The sequence below is a fragment of the Ptychodera flava genome, chromosome 6, assembly GCF_041260155.1.
Source record: "Ptychodera flava strain L36383 chromosome 6, AS_Pfla_20210202, whole genome shotgun sequence".
In the NCBI taxonomy this organism is placed as follows: Eukaryota; Metazoa; Hemichordata; class Enteropneusta; family Ptychoderidae; genus Ptychodera; species Ptychodera flava.
This window is the reverse complement of record NC_091933.1, coordinates 33,450,401-33,469,073: the sequence shown is the minus strand read 5'-3', so window position 1 is coordinate 33,469,073 and position 18,673 is coordinate 33,450,401. Positions and strand designations below refer to the sequence as shown.

Here is an 18,673-nt window from a genome sequence, read left to right as displayed (position 1 = left end):
TTAATCGGTGTTTTGGTTCTGGAGTAGAAGATTTGTAAAGATTAAATGAGTATTTTAGAAAATTCAATATGGCGGCCAAGGTCACGTGACCGCATGCGATTTTATGTGCAATTATGAAGACCTTAGGTCATGCTTGCTATACAAAAAAATTCAAATCGACTAGACCCCTAGGTCTTCTGGAGAAGCCATCTTTAGGTTTTTGGAAAATCCAATATGGTCGCCAGGTCACGTGACCAATCAAAATTTCAAGGGTCAGGTGCACGAGTACTAATTAACACCTACTAGCTCTGCAAATTTGAGAAGTTTTCATTCAGCCGTTTAAGAGATCTAGGTCGACAAAGAATCGGCAGAAGAAGAAGAAAAAGAGGAAGAAGAGGAAGTAGTAGAACTTGAGCAATAACAATAGGGTCCCAGCCGGTCGGCTTGGGCCCCTAAAGAAGAGGAAGTAGTAGAACTTGAGCAATAACAATAGGGTCCCAGCCGGTCGGCTTGGGCCCCTAATAAAGCCAGTTGTTCAAATTCCAAGCCTTTCAGCTTCTCAGAAGCGCTCTTTCATTAACCCCTTTTTCAACCGCAGAGCTTCTTATCAAAGCGAAGATACTGTACTGTGCAGGTTTTTTGTCAACGGAAATTAGCACACCCATTTCGTGAGAATGTGTATTCTAAAATATTGTGAACAGATAAATGGCAAATTATTCAGCCAAAGAACATTACCGACCTAGATAGTCAGGTGAGTCATACAGGCATGCGCATCGTGATGTCACTTACGCTGTGGAATTCGTAAGCTTACTACACTCACTGACTCAGCCTGTCGTGTAGGCCTCTGTGATCGCGGGCGTACACCGTAACAATAGGACACAACGACCTTGTCTCACGTGACAGGGTTAAGATGAATGTCTCTTTCATGCAATCAATGCAGTGTACTGTGCATTAAATGGGGGGGGGGGGGGGTGTCATTGCATCTTAGAAGGGCAAGTCATAATGCCAACCTTCATTTTTGCTCGCTTTCTAACATCTGACACTTATCCTGACTAGTGCTACTTACCATAGCATGCCTACTGTTTAACAGATAGCCATTTTTTTCACTCGATTACCACTCATGTGAATGTTGTTTTGTAAATGCATGGAGGCTAGACAATGTTTTAGAAATTTTGACCAGCCTTCTATCGAGCATATAATGGTCGATCTGTAGTGCAGAGGGTTGAATAAACTATGCCTATTGACTCACTTACTAAGAATTACGGGGAAACCCAATCGTGTTAGTTAGGGGTCGTAGTTTATAGGTCAAGCCTCAGACGGATGTCTGTCACTCTGTCCTGCCACAGTCCCTCTATGGACTGTGGTCCTGCCAATAGAGGGTGTGAACACTCAAAATGACAACAAACTAAACGAGGTTTTATCCGGCACACGGCGTATTTCTGATGACGTTTGAAACGTTAAGGCCGTCGTTTCTATCAGTTTCATTTTAAGGTAAGAACAGTCCTATATTGAGTTCCTTTATCTAGAAGCTACACGTCGTAGAACCATGTCACGCCAGAATCACACTCACATTGCTTGTGCCTCGGTTTATGGATTGTTGCCTATTGTTGAATGAAGTTTCCAAACACAAAGGATGTGTCACTCAGGCTAGTGGACTTTCTCTCACTGATTTCGTGTACCGGAGAGGAAAGCTCGAATGTCGATGCTTCCCTGTTCCGAGTCACCCTCGGATTGCCAATGCACACTCAAATGTATCAGGAAATGAGCGATATTCTAAATGTTGGAAACCAGCGTAATTTCCTATAATTGTCACCCAGGTGTCACCAAGGCTTTATCAGGTACCCTATTTAAAGGGGCCAAAGCCGTCGTGAGAGTGGGGCGTTAGTGAGGGAGCGTGTTACACAGCACAAGCGCGTGGATTAGCGTTCAGTGTAGTTTGTATCGGTATGCATATATGCGTCCTGGAAAATTTATGTTGCGTATTATTCACTGAGTACTTATTTTTTTTAAATATTTGCTTGTCGCCAAATTTCACACGAACATTTAAAGGGGAAGTTCACCAAGGATGATTTTTACATATGTGCTAGCTTTGTGGTCACTTAACGGAAAAGCTATTTCGCCATTTATAACTCGCAAGATTTTTTACAAAAACCGATAGAAATAGTACAGGAAGTTGCCCATGTAATTTGAATCATGGGAAAAAGCGCCAAGCTTGGAGCTTGCATAATGTGATATGGAAGGGACCATTTTTCCATGGGTATGGCATTGTCCACTCACCCATGCTTAAACCAGTCTGTGAGTATTTACATAACTTTTGTTTATACTGAGTATCCTTGCATAAACAATGATTCACATATAATAAACTGTCCACTGTTAGATTTTGTGTTGCTGTTTACTACTGTGTTGCTGTGAGTGGACAATTTTGGGGCCATACCCACCCGGAGATGGTCCCTTCCATATCACATTATGCAAGCTCCAAGCTTGGAGCTTTTTTCCCATGATTCAAATTACATGGGCAACTTCCTGTACTATTTCTATCGATTTTTGTAAAAAATCTTGCAAGTTATAAATGGTGAAAAATTTTTTCCTGGGTAAATGACCACAGAGCTACCACATATGTAAAAATCATCCTTGGTGAACTTCCCCTTTAACTTGGCAACTCAATCGTTTGGTCTAATCAGTTTGTAATGACATAGTTATTGACGATTTATTATAATTTGCAAAGCATTTGTGCACAAAACATAAATCATACATTTGAAGGACCAGTAGCTAATGTCAACTACAGTTTTATCACTCTACTCTCCAAAGTATATTGAGGGTTGAGCTTATCAACTCACCATGAACATGTGTAGAACTACATTTATGCATGCATGTTGAAAAGTGAATTCTGGTCTGGACTAGACTTCAAACAATATTTTACAGGTACAGACTGTCATATTTTGACAAACTAAATAGTTTGTATTTCAGCATGCCTTCGAAACTCCCATGCAACACAAACACAGTGAAAAATAATCAAAAGTTACGGTTACTGACCCTATAAACTCATCCCTGGTTACTTTTATCTCAAACTGCTGATCATCTCAAATTTATGACAAACTTTAAGGCACATCCGATGAACTGTGGGAAAGAAAAATCCAAGAACATAAAAGAAAGAATAAAGATGCAAAGATAAATTGAGAACATACAGAATATTTAAACAAATTATCGAGCTTGAAAATTACATTACTGCTATCAATAATATCGATATCCGAGACGGTCTTGTCAAATTTAGATTAAGTAATCTCTCATTAAAAATTGAAACAGGACGCCACAATAAAACTCCGGCACATGAAAGAATCTGCGAACTCTGCGATAGCAAATGTGTAGAAGATGAACATTTCATCATTTCTTGCAAATTTTACACCAGCCAAAGAAATGTCTTGTTTGCTGCAGCTGCAAAATATAACACCACATTTTATGATATGCCTAACAAATTTGAATTCATAATGAAAAATACTAGCATATCAATTCCTCTAGCACGGTACATATCTATATGTATGAAATTGAGAATGAAACGCCTATCAGGAATGTAATCATCATTTGATTTTCTCGCTATCTTGATAGATTAATCATGCTATTGTTTTGGGGTTTTTGTATGAATTTATTTCTTTTTCTTAGTACTTTGAAACACTGTTTTGGTTTCTTTTGAGTAACTTCCTTATTTGATTTTGTAACGCTTTTCTTCCCTTCAGAGGGAAGTTGTGTGTCTAATAATAAAGTAAAGTAAAGATAAAACAAAGTCACGCTGTCAGTACAGGAAATGTCATGATTTTTTTTTTCAGTTTTTAGAGTGAGATAGGAAAATATCGACTAAGATTTCCAATAATTTGCTTTCTCTTTTTTCGTTTCGAAGAAATGGGCCAATCTTACCAACAGCAAATGATTTATGTGCGTCCTTATCTCATACAGTGGAATTCGATTGAGTGTCCGCTTTGCTTTGCAGAGCTCGACAAGTATACATGCTGCTTATCATTAGAAAAGTAAACATTTGCGACCAAGTTATGTATTTATAGTAAAATTGATAGTTTTTTTCCATTTCCATTTATGCGGCACAGCGGTACTGATCAAGAACTGTGCTCCCCCGAGAGGACACAAATCTGACGTCTCTGTCTTTTTTAAAAATGCTAACTTTCTATTGCTATTTTACTTGGTAGCTTCGATTACGGGGAAATCCGCCGACACCAATGTCTCGTCACGAGGTTCACACTGACTGGCATACGCTTTGGAAATGGGTGGGGCAAAGGTCGTAGTAGTGGCACATGTGTTTGTCTGCTCCTTTTATTTTCTATTTCAATAGTTCCTGTCAGTTTGTCGACACGGTCTATTCACCATTAAATCTCAATAGATCTACCCATGACCTACTTTCTCGCCTGCGTAGAGTCTAGCTGAGCGTTTCACTATCTGCGAACTCGAAACTACATATTTAGTTTTGGGGTTCGGTGAACTTGAAACACGCTCAGTTAGTTTGTAGACTATACATTCTCGCATATCTATCAATTTTCACCTCTGTCATACCAATACTACGTTCTAGCATTGACTCAAACTCTGCAAAAGCATGAACTTCAATTACTCTTCCATTCATTGACAGCCTTTTACGAGACTTTTTAATGACCCTCACAGCAACTTTCCACTGTTGTTGTGTCCGTTTCTTTGACGTTCCACAAGTGCTCGAAGATAATGAATTATCATTTTTTATAATGTCTGCATTTTCCCACAAGGCCTACCGCTGGTGGATTGATCCGGCGTTATGTGTCAGGGGCACGTACACTGAGCAATGGCTGAGACAAACATACCGAACATGCTTGAAGGAGAGCGAATGGAGAGAGCCGGTGAAATTCTCTCATTATTGAAACAGCTGAGCGTGGAGAAGAAAAAGGAAATTTGTGAGGGCATACTCGAGCTGGTTCAAATGTCTGAACAAGGTACAACACTCCGCTCCTCAGGTTATGATATTTTTTCCGATACATGGACAGTGACGCCTAAGATACCGTAATTCAACACGACTACATTTAGTTACTGCCATTATCGTATCCCCTGTGACGTAACAATTGACAGTTACAGAACATAACTGTGTAATATTCCATGGACGCGTAGAGTGACTCGTGTCACACACACACACACACCTACACACACACACACTTCTATATATATATATATATATATATATATATATAGAGAGAGAGAGAGAGAGAGAGAGAGAGAGAGAGAGAGAGAGAGAAATTTTGAGAAAAATGCCAGATTTTCGTTGCCAACACACACACTAAAATAGCACGCAATTCAAGCATATTATTTGACTAGTATGTTTGGATGATGCTTGTCATTTAGAGATTGCTGATGAACAACATCAGGCTGTAAAATTTAAGAACGATACTAAATGAAAATACGGTTGTTCATGAAGCAATATAACTGTAGGTCGTACGAGATCAGGATTTATGATCGACAGAGTCAATAGTCAATAATAAAATATAAATTTTAAGCAGCTAGTACAATCCACTATTGAGAAGAGAGAGAGAGAGAGAGAGAGAGAGAGAGAGAGAGAGAGAGAGAGAGAGAGAGAGAGTCTCTGTACATGCACGGTTACTCTGGTGGGGTAGAGTAACCGGGGTACATGTATCTCTGCACGATGTTTCGACGTTTGATGACGCACTCAACAATCCATCATGCTGCGTGGTTAAAGGTACCGCTGTAAAATTTCTTTCAGATCAATGTATTGCCAATATCATGGAGGAACACGAAACTTATTCGCTTGTCATTGATATGATGATAGAGTTTCAGTTTGACTTTGAGAGTCAAGAGGTAAGCTGGCATTTAGTTTCAGCTCTATTATAAGGGTACTTTTTATTTATTTCCTATGCACTCTCTTCCGTTTTCTTTAAATACAGTTCCTCGTTGTATTTTCAGAAAATGAGTCAAAATACTCAGACTCGTCAACTCACCTTGCGCATGTGTATTGTCCTATATCATTATCGACAGCTGAATTTTAGCAGAATTCAATCGTCAATGTTGCCTATTGTACCCTATGTGCGTTTTACTTGCAGTACTTTGCTGTATTTCAACATGCTGGGAGGGGGGGGGGGTGTCCTCGTTTCCGTGGACAAACAGAATGAAAATATCATCACATGTTACACTATTCTCCCCAAAAAACGCAATCGGTTTCAACATTTGATGTACTTTTCATAGTGTTTGCGCTTCTAAAAATATAACGTCGAAATGGCCGGTGTTCTGCCTGTTTGTACAACCTGTATGAGTGTGAAATGCTCATTGCTATGATCGACAAATGAGTTACAGTCCGAGCGACAAGCATTTATTTGCCAACTGTGCCATTGCATATTGCATGCTACATGTTCTACTTGCAAACTAACACACTGTCGTGTTTCAGCATAACTAAGTGAGATGAAGGTAACTGTATGAAGTGTATTAAAGATTATATCCATCGTCCCTTATCACCCTTTTCAGGTTGGTTGCACGGTACTTTCAGCGATGTTGAATCAATCCGACAAGTTAAAACAAGCGATTTTCAAAAGTCAAGCTACTAGGTAAGATGCACAATGTTTATAGTATTTTTTTCAACAACACTGGTCATTTTATGGCATTCTTCTCTTCGTCATGCATATTACAAGAAATACTTGTGAGATCGCAGTCGGAGCTGTCCATTTTATGTGTTTTGATATGCATCGTAAAAATTCCTGAGTGATTATTATTATTATTATTATACCTGATGAAACTCCACTTAGTTTTATTTCTTAATGACGGATGATCAAATAACTTCTATTTATTGTATCAATCACTAAATAGTTGCGTCATGACAGTTATAGAAGAATACGAGCAAGAAGCACGTACTATGGCCGCAGCCTTGGAACTCGTCTTACATCTTTCAAGAGACAGTGAGTATACTCTCTACAAATAAAACAAAACTGTGGATGCGGTGATTGCGGTGATTTAAGAACAGTAAGCCTGTTTGTTTACCTTTTCTTTGTGTCTTAAATATCCTAAATTGAATCGTTCGTCCCAGCATCCTCTGTCGTGAACCATTTTTTTCTTTTGCTTTGCATATACATGTAATACGCCAACACGTGGTGGACTGGCTGTGCGCATGCGTGATAGCGACTTGCCTGCGCGATATATCGCCAAGACGCATTACCTCCACTGCCGCTACCTGACCATGTTCACGCCATGATCCTTACTACAACGGTAGTGTTAGAGATTCTTCTGCAAGTCATATATTCAAATTATGCAAGCATAAAAACAGGCCAGATGAATTTGGGCAATTAACTTGAAGGCCAGATTAATTTACGACATAGAAACTTGAGTGGAATGTTGCCCAATGTTAACTACCTAGCTGTGGGTCCATAGCTGTGGTGTTTTCAGACGGGATTCATGCCTTTTACGGGCTGGTTTTGACTTTTACGATTTTAACCCCGCCACCACAGCTATGGGATATTCCATAGACTAGCGTCCAAATCCGCCGCAAGCACCCTTTGCGCAAGTTTGCTCGACGATATTTCGAAAAATTTTCCATCCAAATTACAAATTGCCAACACTCATCGACAGCTTGGTTATTAGGGACTCACCAGACCAGGAATCCGCTCAAAATTCACTGAAATATCGCCTTTTTTCTAAGTTTGCGCGACATGACTACACGTAGACCGCCATTTTGCTAGCGTAAAACTGTTGGTCGAGGATCCCTGCAGTACGTCACTACAGTGACGTAGGGCCGTGACCTCTCAACTTCTAAACACAAACTGAGAGATTCATCGTGTGATATCGATGACCATCGTTCGTCTTATGGACATTCCCAGTCTCACAAAACTGAAACCGAACTTTTACTTGGGGGAAAAAGTTCAGTCCTAGGATCTATAATTATTCGTGGCGCGCCGCGCGGATGCTGGCCGTAAGTTAGTTTGTGTTCAGAAGTTGAGAGGTCACGGCCCTACGTCACTGTAGTGACGTACTGCAGGGATCCTCGACCAACAGTTTTACGCTAGCAAAATGGCGGTCTACGTGTAGTCATGTCGCGCAAACTTAGAAAAAAGGCGATATTTCAGTGAATTTTGAGCGGATTTCTGGTCTGGTGAGTCCATAATAACCAAGCTGTCGATGAGTGTTGGCAATTTGTAATGTGGATGGAAAATTTTTCGAAATATCGTCGAGCAAACTTGCGCAAAGGGTGCTTGCGGCGGATTTGGACGCTAGTCTATGGAATATCCCATAGCTGTGGTGGCGGGGTTAAAAATCGGAAAAGTCAAAACCGGCCCGTAAAAGGCAGGAATCCCGTCTGAAAACACCACAGCTATGGACCCACAGCTATTAACTACCTAGCTGAAAATCAAGTCAGCCATTTTGAGGGCTGTTGATTTATAAAAGCTGACACACTACCGACGTTATTCCTTAGTTCAGGGGGGCGAGGAGGATAAGTCCCCGGGGCCTGATTCGATTTGCGTTCGCCGAAATCGCAGTATGGAATCTGTTGTAACAAAACATACAATAAACAAATTAAGACCCTTAAACCATATAGTAGGAGAGAAAGAATGTCGATACAGATACGGTACATGTACTGGTGTTCGGTTTTAAAACTTGTAGACTCAACTGAATGTTACTATACGATCCGACGATTATACGACTATGTTCGCGTTCCTTGGGAAAAAAATGAGACAAAAATTACGACATCCTAACAAAGCCATAATTTGAACTCTGATCGAAGAATATAGACTACTTGAAATTTGGACAATGTGTAGACGTGAAGTTTGTATATCTATATTTATGTGCAGATTTCTCACAACATGTGCGTGGAAGACAGGTTGGTGTTCTCCATAAACAACAGTTTTCTTGAAATCAATTTCGCATCTCTCTCTCTCTCTCTCTCTCTCTCTCTCTCTCTCTCTCTCTCTCTCTCTCTCTCTCTCTCTCTCTCTCTCTCTCTCTCTTTCTCTCTCTCTCTCATCATTTCGTCACATAGAATCCTGTAGACAGGAAATGCTTGAGGGTAACGTGAAGGAGTCTATAATAAACATCATGAAAGTCCACAAGGCTGATGCATATGTGCAAGGGCGGGCATTCGCAGCTTTGAAAGTAATCTTGTTGAATGGTAAGAAGAATACCTATTTTTCGATGTTGTTGACCTTTGACTTTTTAGTGAACTGCTCGTTATCAATAACAAGTAACCATGTCATCAGTTGTAGTTCGGTATTTTTACCAAGTGTTTTTTTACAAAAAATTATAGTTGGCATCGTATCGCAGTTCACAGTATTGTAGATTGACATTCACTCTGATCTGTTCCAGATGTGTGCACTTCGTGTTCTCCCACATATTATCATGGACAGTCTCGATTCTTCTGTCTATGGTATTATATACTTAGCCTTAGAACGTTTGCTGTCCTGTTGAGGTCACAGAACGTGTTATTCGGATTACGATTCAAAGTGTTTTTAACATCGTGAAATACAAAACATACAAATCCAAACAGCACCGTGCTTAACGCACGCCGAAGTATTTTTAATTTTACCAGAAATAGTATGTCACACAACTAAGCCTGTTACATCGGGTGTTGGGAGAATTTGAAAATATAATATCCCATGCAAACGTTAATCATGTCAAATTTTGCATAACATAAAAGGGCAAGACATATTGAAGAAATGCCCCGGTCAACATAGTCCTAGGTGCTCCAATTTTTTTCAACTTATTAGAGAGATCCCCAAAGAAACCCTGCTCGTTAGGAAGATTTGATTTACCATTCAGACGATGTGCCCATTAAAGTCCCCGGACATAAAAACAGCACATATGCATAGCACGTTTGAGATATCTTTGTTGTCACTGTCTCTGTGATTTGGCACTGCAACCCTGGAATTTGTTGCTCAAGTCGAGTAGCACACCTGGAAATTTAATATTTGAATAGCAAACGGCGACAAAATGCTGTAAATGTGTATGAATGTTTGATGATCAATATATTTAAAGCACAAATATAGGTGTTACTTTTGCAAAGCGATAATAATATAGTTAGGATTATGAAACGCAAGATTGCAAAATTAGCGAGTCAAAGCTATGCCCCGACCAAAATTTGATCACACAACTAAGCCCTTTTCTGTCAACTTTGATATGTCAACATTGGTTTTACTATCATGAGTTCATCCAAGGTGAGCGACACATTTATGCAACGCATGTCCGTGTGGAGACATTGAGTAATATTGGTAATTTGACACTTAGGGCAAAGTCGAAGGTGTTTACCTGCAGAAACATGGTTAAAATTAATTCGTTCGTTTCTTAACGCTTAACAAGACGATATGATTGGTGGTATGATAGTTACACATGCTATTTAGTCGCGGAGAAGCTAAACAACATTCGTCTCTTTATCCTAACCGATAATTATGATCACACCATAAACTCCAACACCTAAACAGACGTAGTAGTCTTACGATTACATGTGGATTTACAGAGAGGGTTAACGTTTCGATACATTTTAGACTAAGTCGGAAGAAGTGACTCGAGCATGGCCCGAAAATTCTATCTGCGAACATTCACTCAAAGTAAGAGGTACTAACCAAAATCAAATTGAGAATAGGTTTTTCATCCAAAAGTCATTTCCATCACTGGAGAACAGAATAGTATTCCAAACTACATTATGAGCAGCAAACGATGTGGATATGAATTTATTAATTATGGTTATCAGGTGTATGTATTGTTATTATTACAAAATTCATGCGCCATTGTAATCCTTGACATCACCACAACCACCACCACCACCACAATAATTATCATCATTATCATCATCATCATCATCATCATCATCATCATCATCATCATCATCATCATCATCATCATCACCATCATCATCATCATCATCATCATCATCATCGTCATCATGATCATTATCTTCGCAGATTACATCAAACCTAACATTTTGTTAATTTTAGACTCCAATCTGCAGTTTGAAATGATGGTTAACAATGAGTACGAGCACATTCTCTCTGCCATGGAAACTCACAAGCAATCTGTATACTTGGTCAAAGAAGCATTTGAGATTTTCCAAGAGTTTCTACGGTCTGGTAAGCTTCGACATTTATCTGCTCTGTATATTTTTTGTGTGAAATGGTTACTGCACATTCGTCTTATGTTAGCACTTTTCATACTTCAAGTTATTCGTTAGATATCATATGATAAAACCAAGAAGAGACAAAACACGAACACAACTATGGACATTCAGCGGAAACTCAACTGAGTGTAAATTTTTATTTCAATCTAATTTGATAAGGTAATAAAAAAGTGAGTTAATCTTAAATGGTCAAAGTTCTTTAAGCAACTTTTGCTTTTTGGAAAACAGTAACGTTTTACTCTCTTTAAAGGATCTCTTAATTAATCTATCCTAAATTCATCAATTTTCAATCAACTGTGATTGATAACTGTTCTCACCTTCTCTTTTTTGGACTCGTAGAAGAGTGTGCGAAATCCTTCAACACTGAATTCCTGGAGCGAATTTTCCGTATGATACAGACAAACCAGCTTTCGCCCGACCTTCTGGTTGTCGGATACAGAATACTGAGAGATGTAGCCCCTACTGGTTGGTCAAAATTTAAATTAAATTTAAACTTCTCTGGGGTTTACGAGTCGATACGAACGCTTAACAAAAGAACCCCGAAACAAATCAGTCAGCTGTTCTGTATTGATTTTTAAACACATCTTTGCGCATGTGCGTTACTTCTGATTAAAAAGTAAAAATGCCCTCGGACAGCCTGTTGAACATTTAAAGTAAAAAGGCTGAAGTAGAAGTCCGACCATTGACATCAAGCATTCTCAGGGCTCATTTAAGTGTATCTTAACACCCATAAACCTCCTTCTCAAAACTATTTTACGTCAGGAAAATATTCAAGAGTTCTTCACATAAAGTATTTTGAGGGTAACTTGCAAGATGTCGTAGACAGCAGCATACAGGCAAGGGTGTTATTTTCTTGTTTCGAAGGAAATCACGGTGACTTTCTTCTGCGATGGGATGTTCTATCCAACGTTACTAGCATCGGTTCCAGGTTTCCAGATGATGTTGCACTGAACATCTGCGGCTGTAACTTGATAGCTATAATAGCTGAAAACGGTATGTGCATTCCGTCTTCCCAAATCACAAACACCACACAGCACACACACACCTCTCTCTCTCTCTCTCTCTCTCTCTCTCTCTCTCTCTCTCTCTCTCTCTCTCTCTCTCTCTCTCTCTCTCTCCTCAATTGTGGATTGTTTAAAATATATATTATTATTGACTATTGACTCTGTCGATCATAAATCCGGACCTCGTACGACCTACAGTTATATTGCTTCATGAACAACCGTATTTTCATTTAATAATCGTTCTTAAATTTAACAGCCTGATGTTGTTTATCAGCAATCTCTAAATGACAGGCGTCATCCAAACATACTCGTAAAAATAATATGCTTGAATTGCGCGCTATTTTAGTGTGTGTCGTTTACGTAAATCTAGCACTTTTCGCAAAATTTTGTTCGAAGTTCATCTTTGATTGGTGTTGGAAGCACATTGTACGATGTCACGATCAAACCAGCACAGAATTGAAATTTTGAATTTTGCAGAAAAGACACATCATGTAATGAAGCAGTGCCGTGCGGCAGCCATGGTCGTAGCTTCACTGAGAAGGTTTCCAGACGATGTTACCTTACAGACAGCCGCGTTTACAGCGCTGGCAAGATTGGGTATGCTTAATATTATCCATATTTTGAAAAACAAGTTTTATGCGCAGTAAATCATAACTACAGGGTTTTAAATTGCTCGGAGTTAGACCAACTATGTAATCGTTGACGTGACAAAGAGAGAGAACTAATATTATTCAAATTGAAAACGAATACTAGATATCAAAGGAAGATTAAAGATTGTTTGGACCATGTGGTTTTGCTTTCAACATTAAAGTTAAGACTCGACGGTGCTAGGTAGTTTGCATGGTAATTCAAAAGTCAAATCTCAAATCTCAATGTTTCTGAAAATTTTAGAGAGAGTTAAGGCTTACAGATAAACCGAAAAGTTTAACTTCTCCGTTGTTCATTTATATCGACAGGAGACGCCATATTTATTCAACCTGGGGACATTGTTGGCATTGGAGAAATTCTGGTTGCCATGGAGACCCATGGCAATGACGAGACCTTACAGGTTAGAGAAAGTCGACAATTTATGTTATCTTATCGAATAGATGACATTGATATCTAGCACATCTACCTCTATTTGTTATAACTGACGTTGTTGCCCTTGATGTCTTCCAGGAAGTTGTCTGTACTGTGTTCTCTAATTTAGTCCAGCATTCTACAAAGATATTCAGCAGTGAAGACGAACAGACATATATGTAAGCGATCCTATTAAAATGTCTTCTTCGTCTGTTAAGCGTACTCCTTTCTAAATTTTTAACCATTTCTTTTCTATTCAAGTATTAAACTATTCATCGTGGCACACATGCATATACAAAGATACAAAGATACATACTAAGATATTAGATACATACAGACACATGGATACATAGATACATAGATACATAGATACATACATAGATACATACATACATACATACATACATACATACATACATACATACATACATACGCACTACTCAGAGTATTTACGACAGTGAGGGCACACCTAGTATATATGGTGCCAAATATAACAACGGTCGAATATACTAATATACTTAATGTTCTTTCAATTTATCCTTCTATCTATCTCGAAAGATAGACAGATAGATAGAGAGATAGATAGAGAGACTTGTCTCACTCTTTCTGACCAAAATTGTTATGATTTTGTATTTTGTCTGACAGGCGTGTCAAAAAATGTCTGTACAGCTATTTCATGATTCAAGACTTCAATGAAAATGTAGAAATTTTCACGCCAGCCTGCAGCGCTCTCTACAGTCTCGGGGAATACGATAGTATGTACCACAGCTTTCTTGGAATGTAAAAATTAACGGTAATTTGTTAGCCGCTCTTCGCCATGCAACCAGGTTTGACAGATATAACCTAACATCTAACCAATAGAAGCAAAAGATCCTCTAGGTCTAAACAAGCAGAAGAATAAAATCTTGTCCACGAACATCCCAGCTGGTGCAAAAGTATGCCACACACAGCATCGTGACTGATCTGGAGTTTTTCTTTCTACTTTGTTTTGATCATTGTCCAGCACTTTTTGCTGGCTACAAAAATACATTGAAGCCCATTCTCTTTCCAGGCATGATAAAGGAAGAACTCATTAAAAAGGGCATTTACATTCCGATCAGGGAAGGACTACGAATTCATATCAAGTCCAAGGAAACTCTGATTCTCGCTTGCAGAGTCCTACGAGGGTCAATCCTCTCCAGGTTGTTGTACTCGTGCATTTTATTTGTTCTACAGACAGTGTGATCTGGATCAATCGTTTGTTTTTTCTTGTTAACCATTGAACACCCAGTATTTCCTCGTTTTAGATAGGCCAATCAAGTCAGTACATACACACTCACATTAATTGTTTCAGCCCTTTTGGTTTCAATCCACTCAAAAAATAAACTGGATATAAACGAAAATAATTATGAACGAAATCATCGGTATTGGCCTAAGTGTCTTTAATGATTAAAAACTGTCCCTATACACAAACAAGAAACTGGTTGTCTTTTGCTTATACATACATCATGCTAAGTGGTTGTTGCATTTGCCAAAGGTTAGACGAAGTCAGTCACTAGGTCGACGAATACAATTTGTCTTAATTCACATCTGTCTCCCGTTATATTTCGGCGTTGCCAGTTCCTTGCTTCGATTGTAATTTTTGTTTGTTTGTTTGTTTGTTTATTAATCCCTTTAGCCCAGACGTGACCAAATTGCAAGAAGACAGTAGTTTCATGGAGAATTTAATCAAAGTCTTCTTCGAATACCATGGAAACGTCGATGTAGCTGTTGATGTAATTGCAGCCATAGAGGCTTTAGTTTGCAGAGGTATGATATACAGTAGCATACGAAAAAGTTTTTTTGCCCAATTTCCGATCTTTTGACTCTTTCTTGAATAAGTAACCGTTATAATCAATAATTAGTTGTTTGAGCGGACCACAAACAAACCGATTATCGGTGATCAACTTATTGTTTGTTTCCACGACACTTTGTATTTCTTTCTCAGGTTTCTAATTAGATGGAATAAAAGCAGGATACAAAAGCATTCTTATTAATAAAGATGGTCTTTAAATTACCAGAGCATGTTGTAATGCCGCGACATTTTTTGTTTTTCACAAGGCGCTACACATCACCTGAGGCCTTCAGTGTACGACCCACTTTTAGAAGTGTTGAAGTCAGAAGCATTTCCGGTGACGCTGAAAGAGGGAGCTATTCAAGCGGTTTCTACGCTCTCAAAAAATGGTAATAAATTGGGATCAGAAAATAAAAAAATTAAATACTCGGTGTGTCAATCATAAGTACTCACACAACGGCCACTGGAACTGTACTTCATTTCTTTCGTGTGGCCACTTCAAGCGAAAATGAGTTATTGGCTATTATAGATACAGGTATACCGAACTGGTGATATGGTGATATGCTGATAGGGAATTGATATAAGACATCTTTGCGCTTCTTTTTGGCTTTTTTTCATCAACGAGTATGTACTTAAATATCAACCAAAGTATATTCAGATCCATCTTACTACTCACTACATGTAACTTCAATCTTTCTTCTTCATATCATATAATGATATGTATGAATTAATGAACTTTAGTGATGTCGTAAACTTCTCAAGAAAATTACCCTTAATAATATGCTGTTCTGTAAACTGCATTTTTAAACAGGAAACGGCTCATTACCCAAGCATACAGTGTCAGAGATACTTGATGTGAGTGTTGGTGCCATGGCTCAATCATTAATATCTCCAGGTTTGTGGAATCGTTATTTCGATATTACATTTCCAAATGCCCAGAATGTAACTTGCTTCATGATAATGTGGTTTCATTAAGGCATCACATGATACGAAATTTAAGTCACAACATACTTAGATTGCCTGTGCGTAGCAACAGGACAAACACATTTTAAACACCGAGGTGACACCTGAAAAGTCTGGGGGACTGCTATAGAAAATATATACACATATGTACCACGATTCTGAACCCTCTGCGTGTCGCGTGTCGACTTTTGATAAAAAAGCTTTGAAAAAATGTAGACTTTCGACATCCCCTCCTCATCAAGCGAGAAATTGTAGAGTTTATGCCTTTAATTTGAAAAGTCTATAGGGTATACCTCAACCTTACATATGTATTTAGGGGCGAGTTCCCCGGGCGTTTACAGTGTGATATTTGCTCCGGCTTATCAGTTTGTTACACTACTGATCAAACTTGAGTAAGGGTAAGAATACAGTAATTAAAGGCCATTAGTGTGCCATATTGTATCTCCCGATGTATCACATTGCGGCCCTATTCTACCTACAGGAGTGTTCATGAAAAGTGTAAACAACGAAAGAGTAAACAAAAAATAACTTACTTATATTTTTTATAGTTTTGATTCTACTTAGTAAGCATGACCATTTTATTCTGTGTCAAATCTGACATGCAGCATATGCTGAATTAATATGCTAAACTCTGTATGTGCTAAAATATGAAATAGATATTCTAATACTATATTGTTGGTTGTTTTAGCAATTCAGCGGCATGGTTTAATCCTGTTGAAGTACTTGGCAGATAGTGACCGTCTCTCTGATACTGAACTCCGTGAAAAGTACGCTGACCGAATTTTTACCGCTATGCGGAGTTTCCCAGACGACACAGATATACAACTGGATGTAAGTAATCATTCATCGTCGTCAACGGATATTCGGAGTTCTGAGTTTTAAAATACTCAATTACATCAAAGTTATCGGCAACCAAGTAAATTACTATTTCTAGTTTTCTTGACAAAAGCATGGTATACCGCGCGTTGGTGTTGTTAGGTTAGCGTATAACACAGGAAAAAATTGAAACAGAAGACAGACTCGTGAACTTTATAGGTCAATCATTGGATTCAAACACGAGTTTTAACAGATAAGAATCAATACGAGATGACTTCCTTATACAAAACGTTCAACGGGATAGCCTGCAACCTGTCCTGGATGCAAACATGTTGAGTAATCAAACTGTCAGTTCCCATATAGATGCAGGTCACCTGTACCACGAAATATGATGTCGGCGATAAGAAAGGGGGATCCCGAAAGAGTCATAAAACTGACATCTGTGATATAAATATGGCCTACTGAACACTTCTGCAATTCTTTAATGACCATTTCATCCATTCTTCGTGAAATCAAACGTCCTGAAAAGTAAAGCTTTAAGAGCGACGTCTACTGCAATCCATTTCCTCATAACCTCCTAATAGTGTTTTCTGCAGATATGTATAGAAATTGAAGGTAAACCCTTTGACATAATTATGTCTGGTGGAAGTTACTCACCTGACGCTATCTCGTCTTTGTTTCAGGGTTGGACTGCTATTAAAGCGCTAACAACAAGATCGGAGACAACTCGAGAGACTTTTACATTACGTCATTTGGACTACGAAAGCCTGTTTAATATCCTTTTCAGGCATTTACAGAACGAAAGTAGGCGTTATAATTTGTCAAACGTACTTTTTAAACTGCAATAGAGTACCGACTTCCGTAACATGGAGCCTAAGACTTCCCAGCATACATTTATTTATTTTAAAGCATTCCTTTTCAAAATCGATTTTCTCCAAGTTTTTGACTCAACTCCCAAACAAGTATAATATCTGAGGAATGGCATTGGGGTTTTATGCCTCCTCATTTCTGTTGGATTGCTTATGCATAAATATGCCACCATATCCGGGTCACATTTGGTGATATTGCAAAGGATGCTACTCATCGTGTACCGTCTCTCTCTACTTTGGCACTGGCAAGTTAACACAAACTTCAATCATAACCCGAGTTAGCATACTTGTATGTTTTGCAGGACTGATAAGCATGGCAAGTGAATGCGTATCGAACGTGGAAGATCTGAAAAGTCTGAAATATCGCATGTTGCAGTCAGCTACTTCGAAAGGAAATTTTGAGGTAATGACGATGTTTCAAGTGACGATCTATAAAATCAGGCAATAACATGGTCACGTGATGATACATCAGTTGTGCCCATCTTTTCACTGACAAAACCAAGTAAAAGTTTAAACGTTTACCTTCAGGTAAAGAATTAGAGTTCATATTAGAGTTCATATTACGATGATATAAATTGTACCACTATTCCGTGAAATTGCATCTCCAATTCATGAAGGCGTAACATTTCTTATATAATCGGTTTAACTTGCTTCTATTTTGGTCCAAACATGGCAACATACAACTATATCCTACGCCATAGACTTTTTCAAGTCATTCATATTAATTTGTGTTTAGCACAAATTTAATCATAGTGTTGAAAGTACAACCAAAGTACACAGTGAAAGGTTTCTAAATTTGGTATGGTGGATGATGCGGCCAGTTCTTTCCACTGTCACATTTCCATTTCACTGTCAATGTCATCGATATTTCAGGGAGTGCAATGTCTACTTCAACTCGGAGCTGACGTCAATGCCGGAGAAGGCGAAGATACGCCGCTCTGCAATGTCTGCAGAAGAAACGATAAGGAAATGGCAGACTTGATTTTGAAGGAGGTGCAAACTATTTCTCAAAAATAACCAATCCCATAATGGCTGTGAACTATTTGAA

At 38.6% G+C, this 18,673-nt stretch overlaps 1 protein-coding gene across 1 annotated transcript in view; it reads left to right on the top strand.

Annotated features, from left to right (window-relative positions):
- The first annotated feature begins 1,330 nt into the window (after window positions 1-1,330).
- LOC139135557 (leucine-rich repeat serine/threonine-protein kinase 2-like) overlaps window positions 1,331-18,673 on the top strand; it is a 41,975-nt gene continuing 24,632 nt past the window's right edge. Inside the window, exons 1-21 of the mRNA XM_070703005.1 lie at window positions 1,331-1,470; window positions 4,737-4,940; window positions 5,720-5,814; window positions 6,475-6,554; window positions 6,814-6,902; window positions 8,975-9,103; window positions 10,923-11,054; window positions 11,441-11,566; window positions 11,966-12,094; window positions 12,583-12,702; window positions 13,062-13,153; window positions 13,264-13,343; window positions 13,810-13,919; window positions 14,216-14,345; window positions 14,822-14,952; window positions 15,244-15,366; window positions 15,789-15,872; window positions 16,629-16,771; window positions 17,440-17,560; window positions 17,928-18,028; window positions 18,499-18,618. Of these exons, the coding sequence (XP_070559106.1) occupies window positions 4,793-4,940; window positions 5,720-5,814; window positions 6,475-6,554; window positions 6,814-6,902; window positions 8,975-9,103; window positions 10,923-11,054; window positions 11,441-11,566; window positions 11,966-12,094; window positions 12,583-12,702; window positions 13,062-13,153; window positions 13,264-13,343; window positions 13,810-13,919; window positions 14,216-14,345; window positions 14,822-14,952; window positions 15,244-15,366; window positions 15,789-15,872; window positions 16,629-16,771; window positions 17,440-17,560; window positions 17,928-18,028; window positions 18,499-18,618 (2,283 nt within the window). The 5' untranslated portion in view covers window positions 1,331-1,470; window positions 4,737-4,792. The remainder of the gene's footprint in view (window positions 1,471-4,736; window positions 4,941-5,719; window positions 5,815-6,474; window positions 6,555-6,813; window positions 6,903-8,974; window positions 9,104-10,922; window positions 11,055-11,440; window positions 11,567-11,965; window positions 12,095-12,582; window positions 12,703-13,061; window positions 13,154-13,263; window positions 13,344-13,809; window positions 13,920-14,215; window positions 14,346-14,821; window positions 14,953-15,243; window positions 15,367-15,788; window positions 15,873-16,628; window positions 16,772-17,439; window positions 17,561-17,927; window positions 18,029-18,498; window positions 18,619-18,673) is intronic.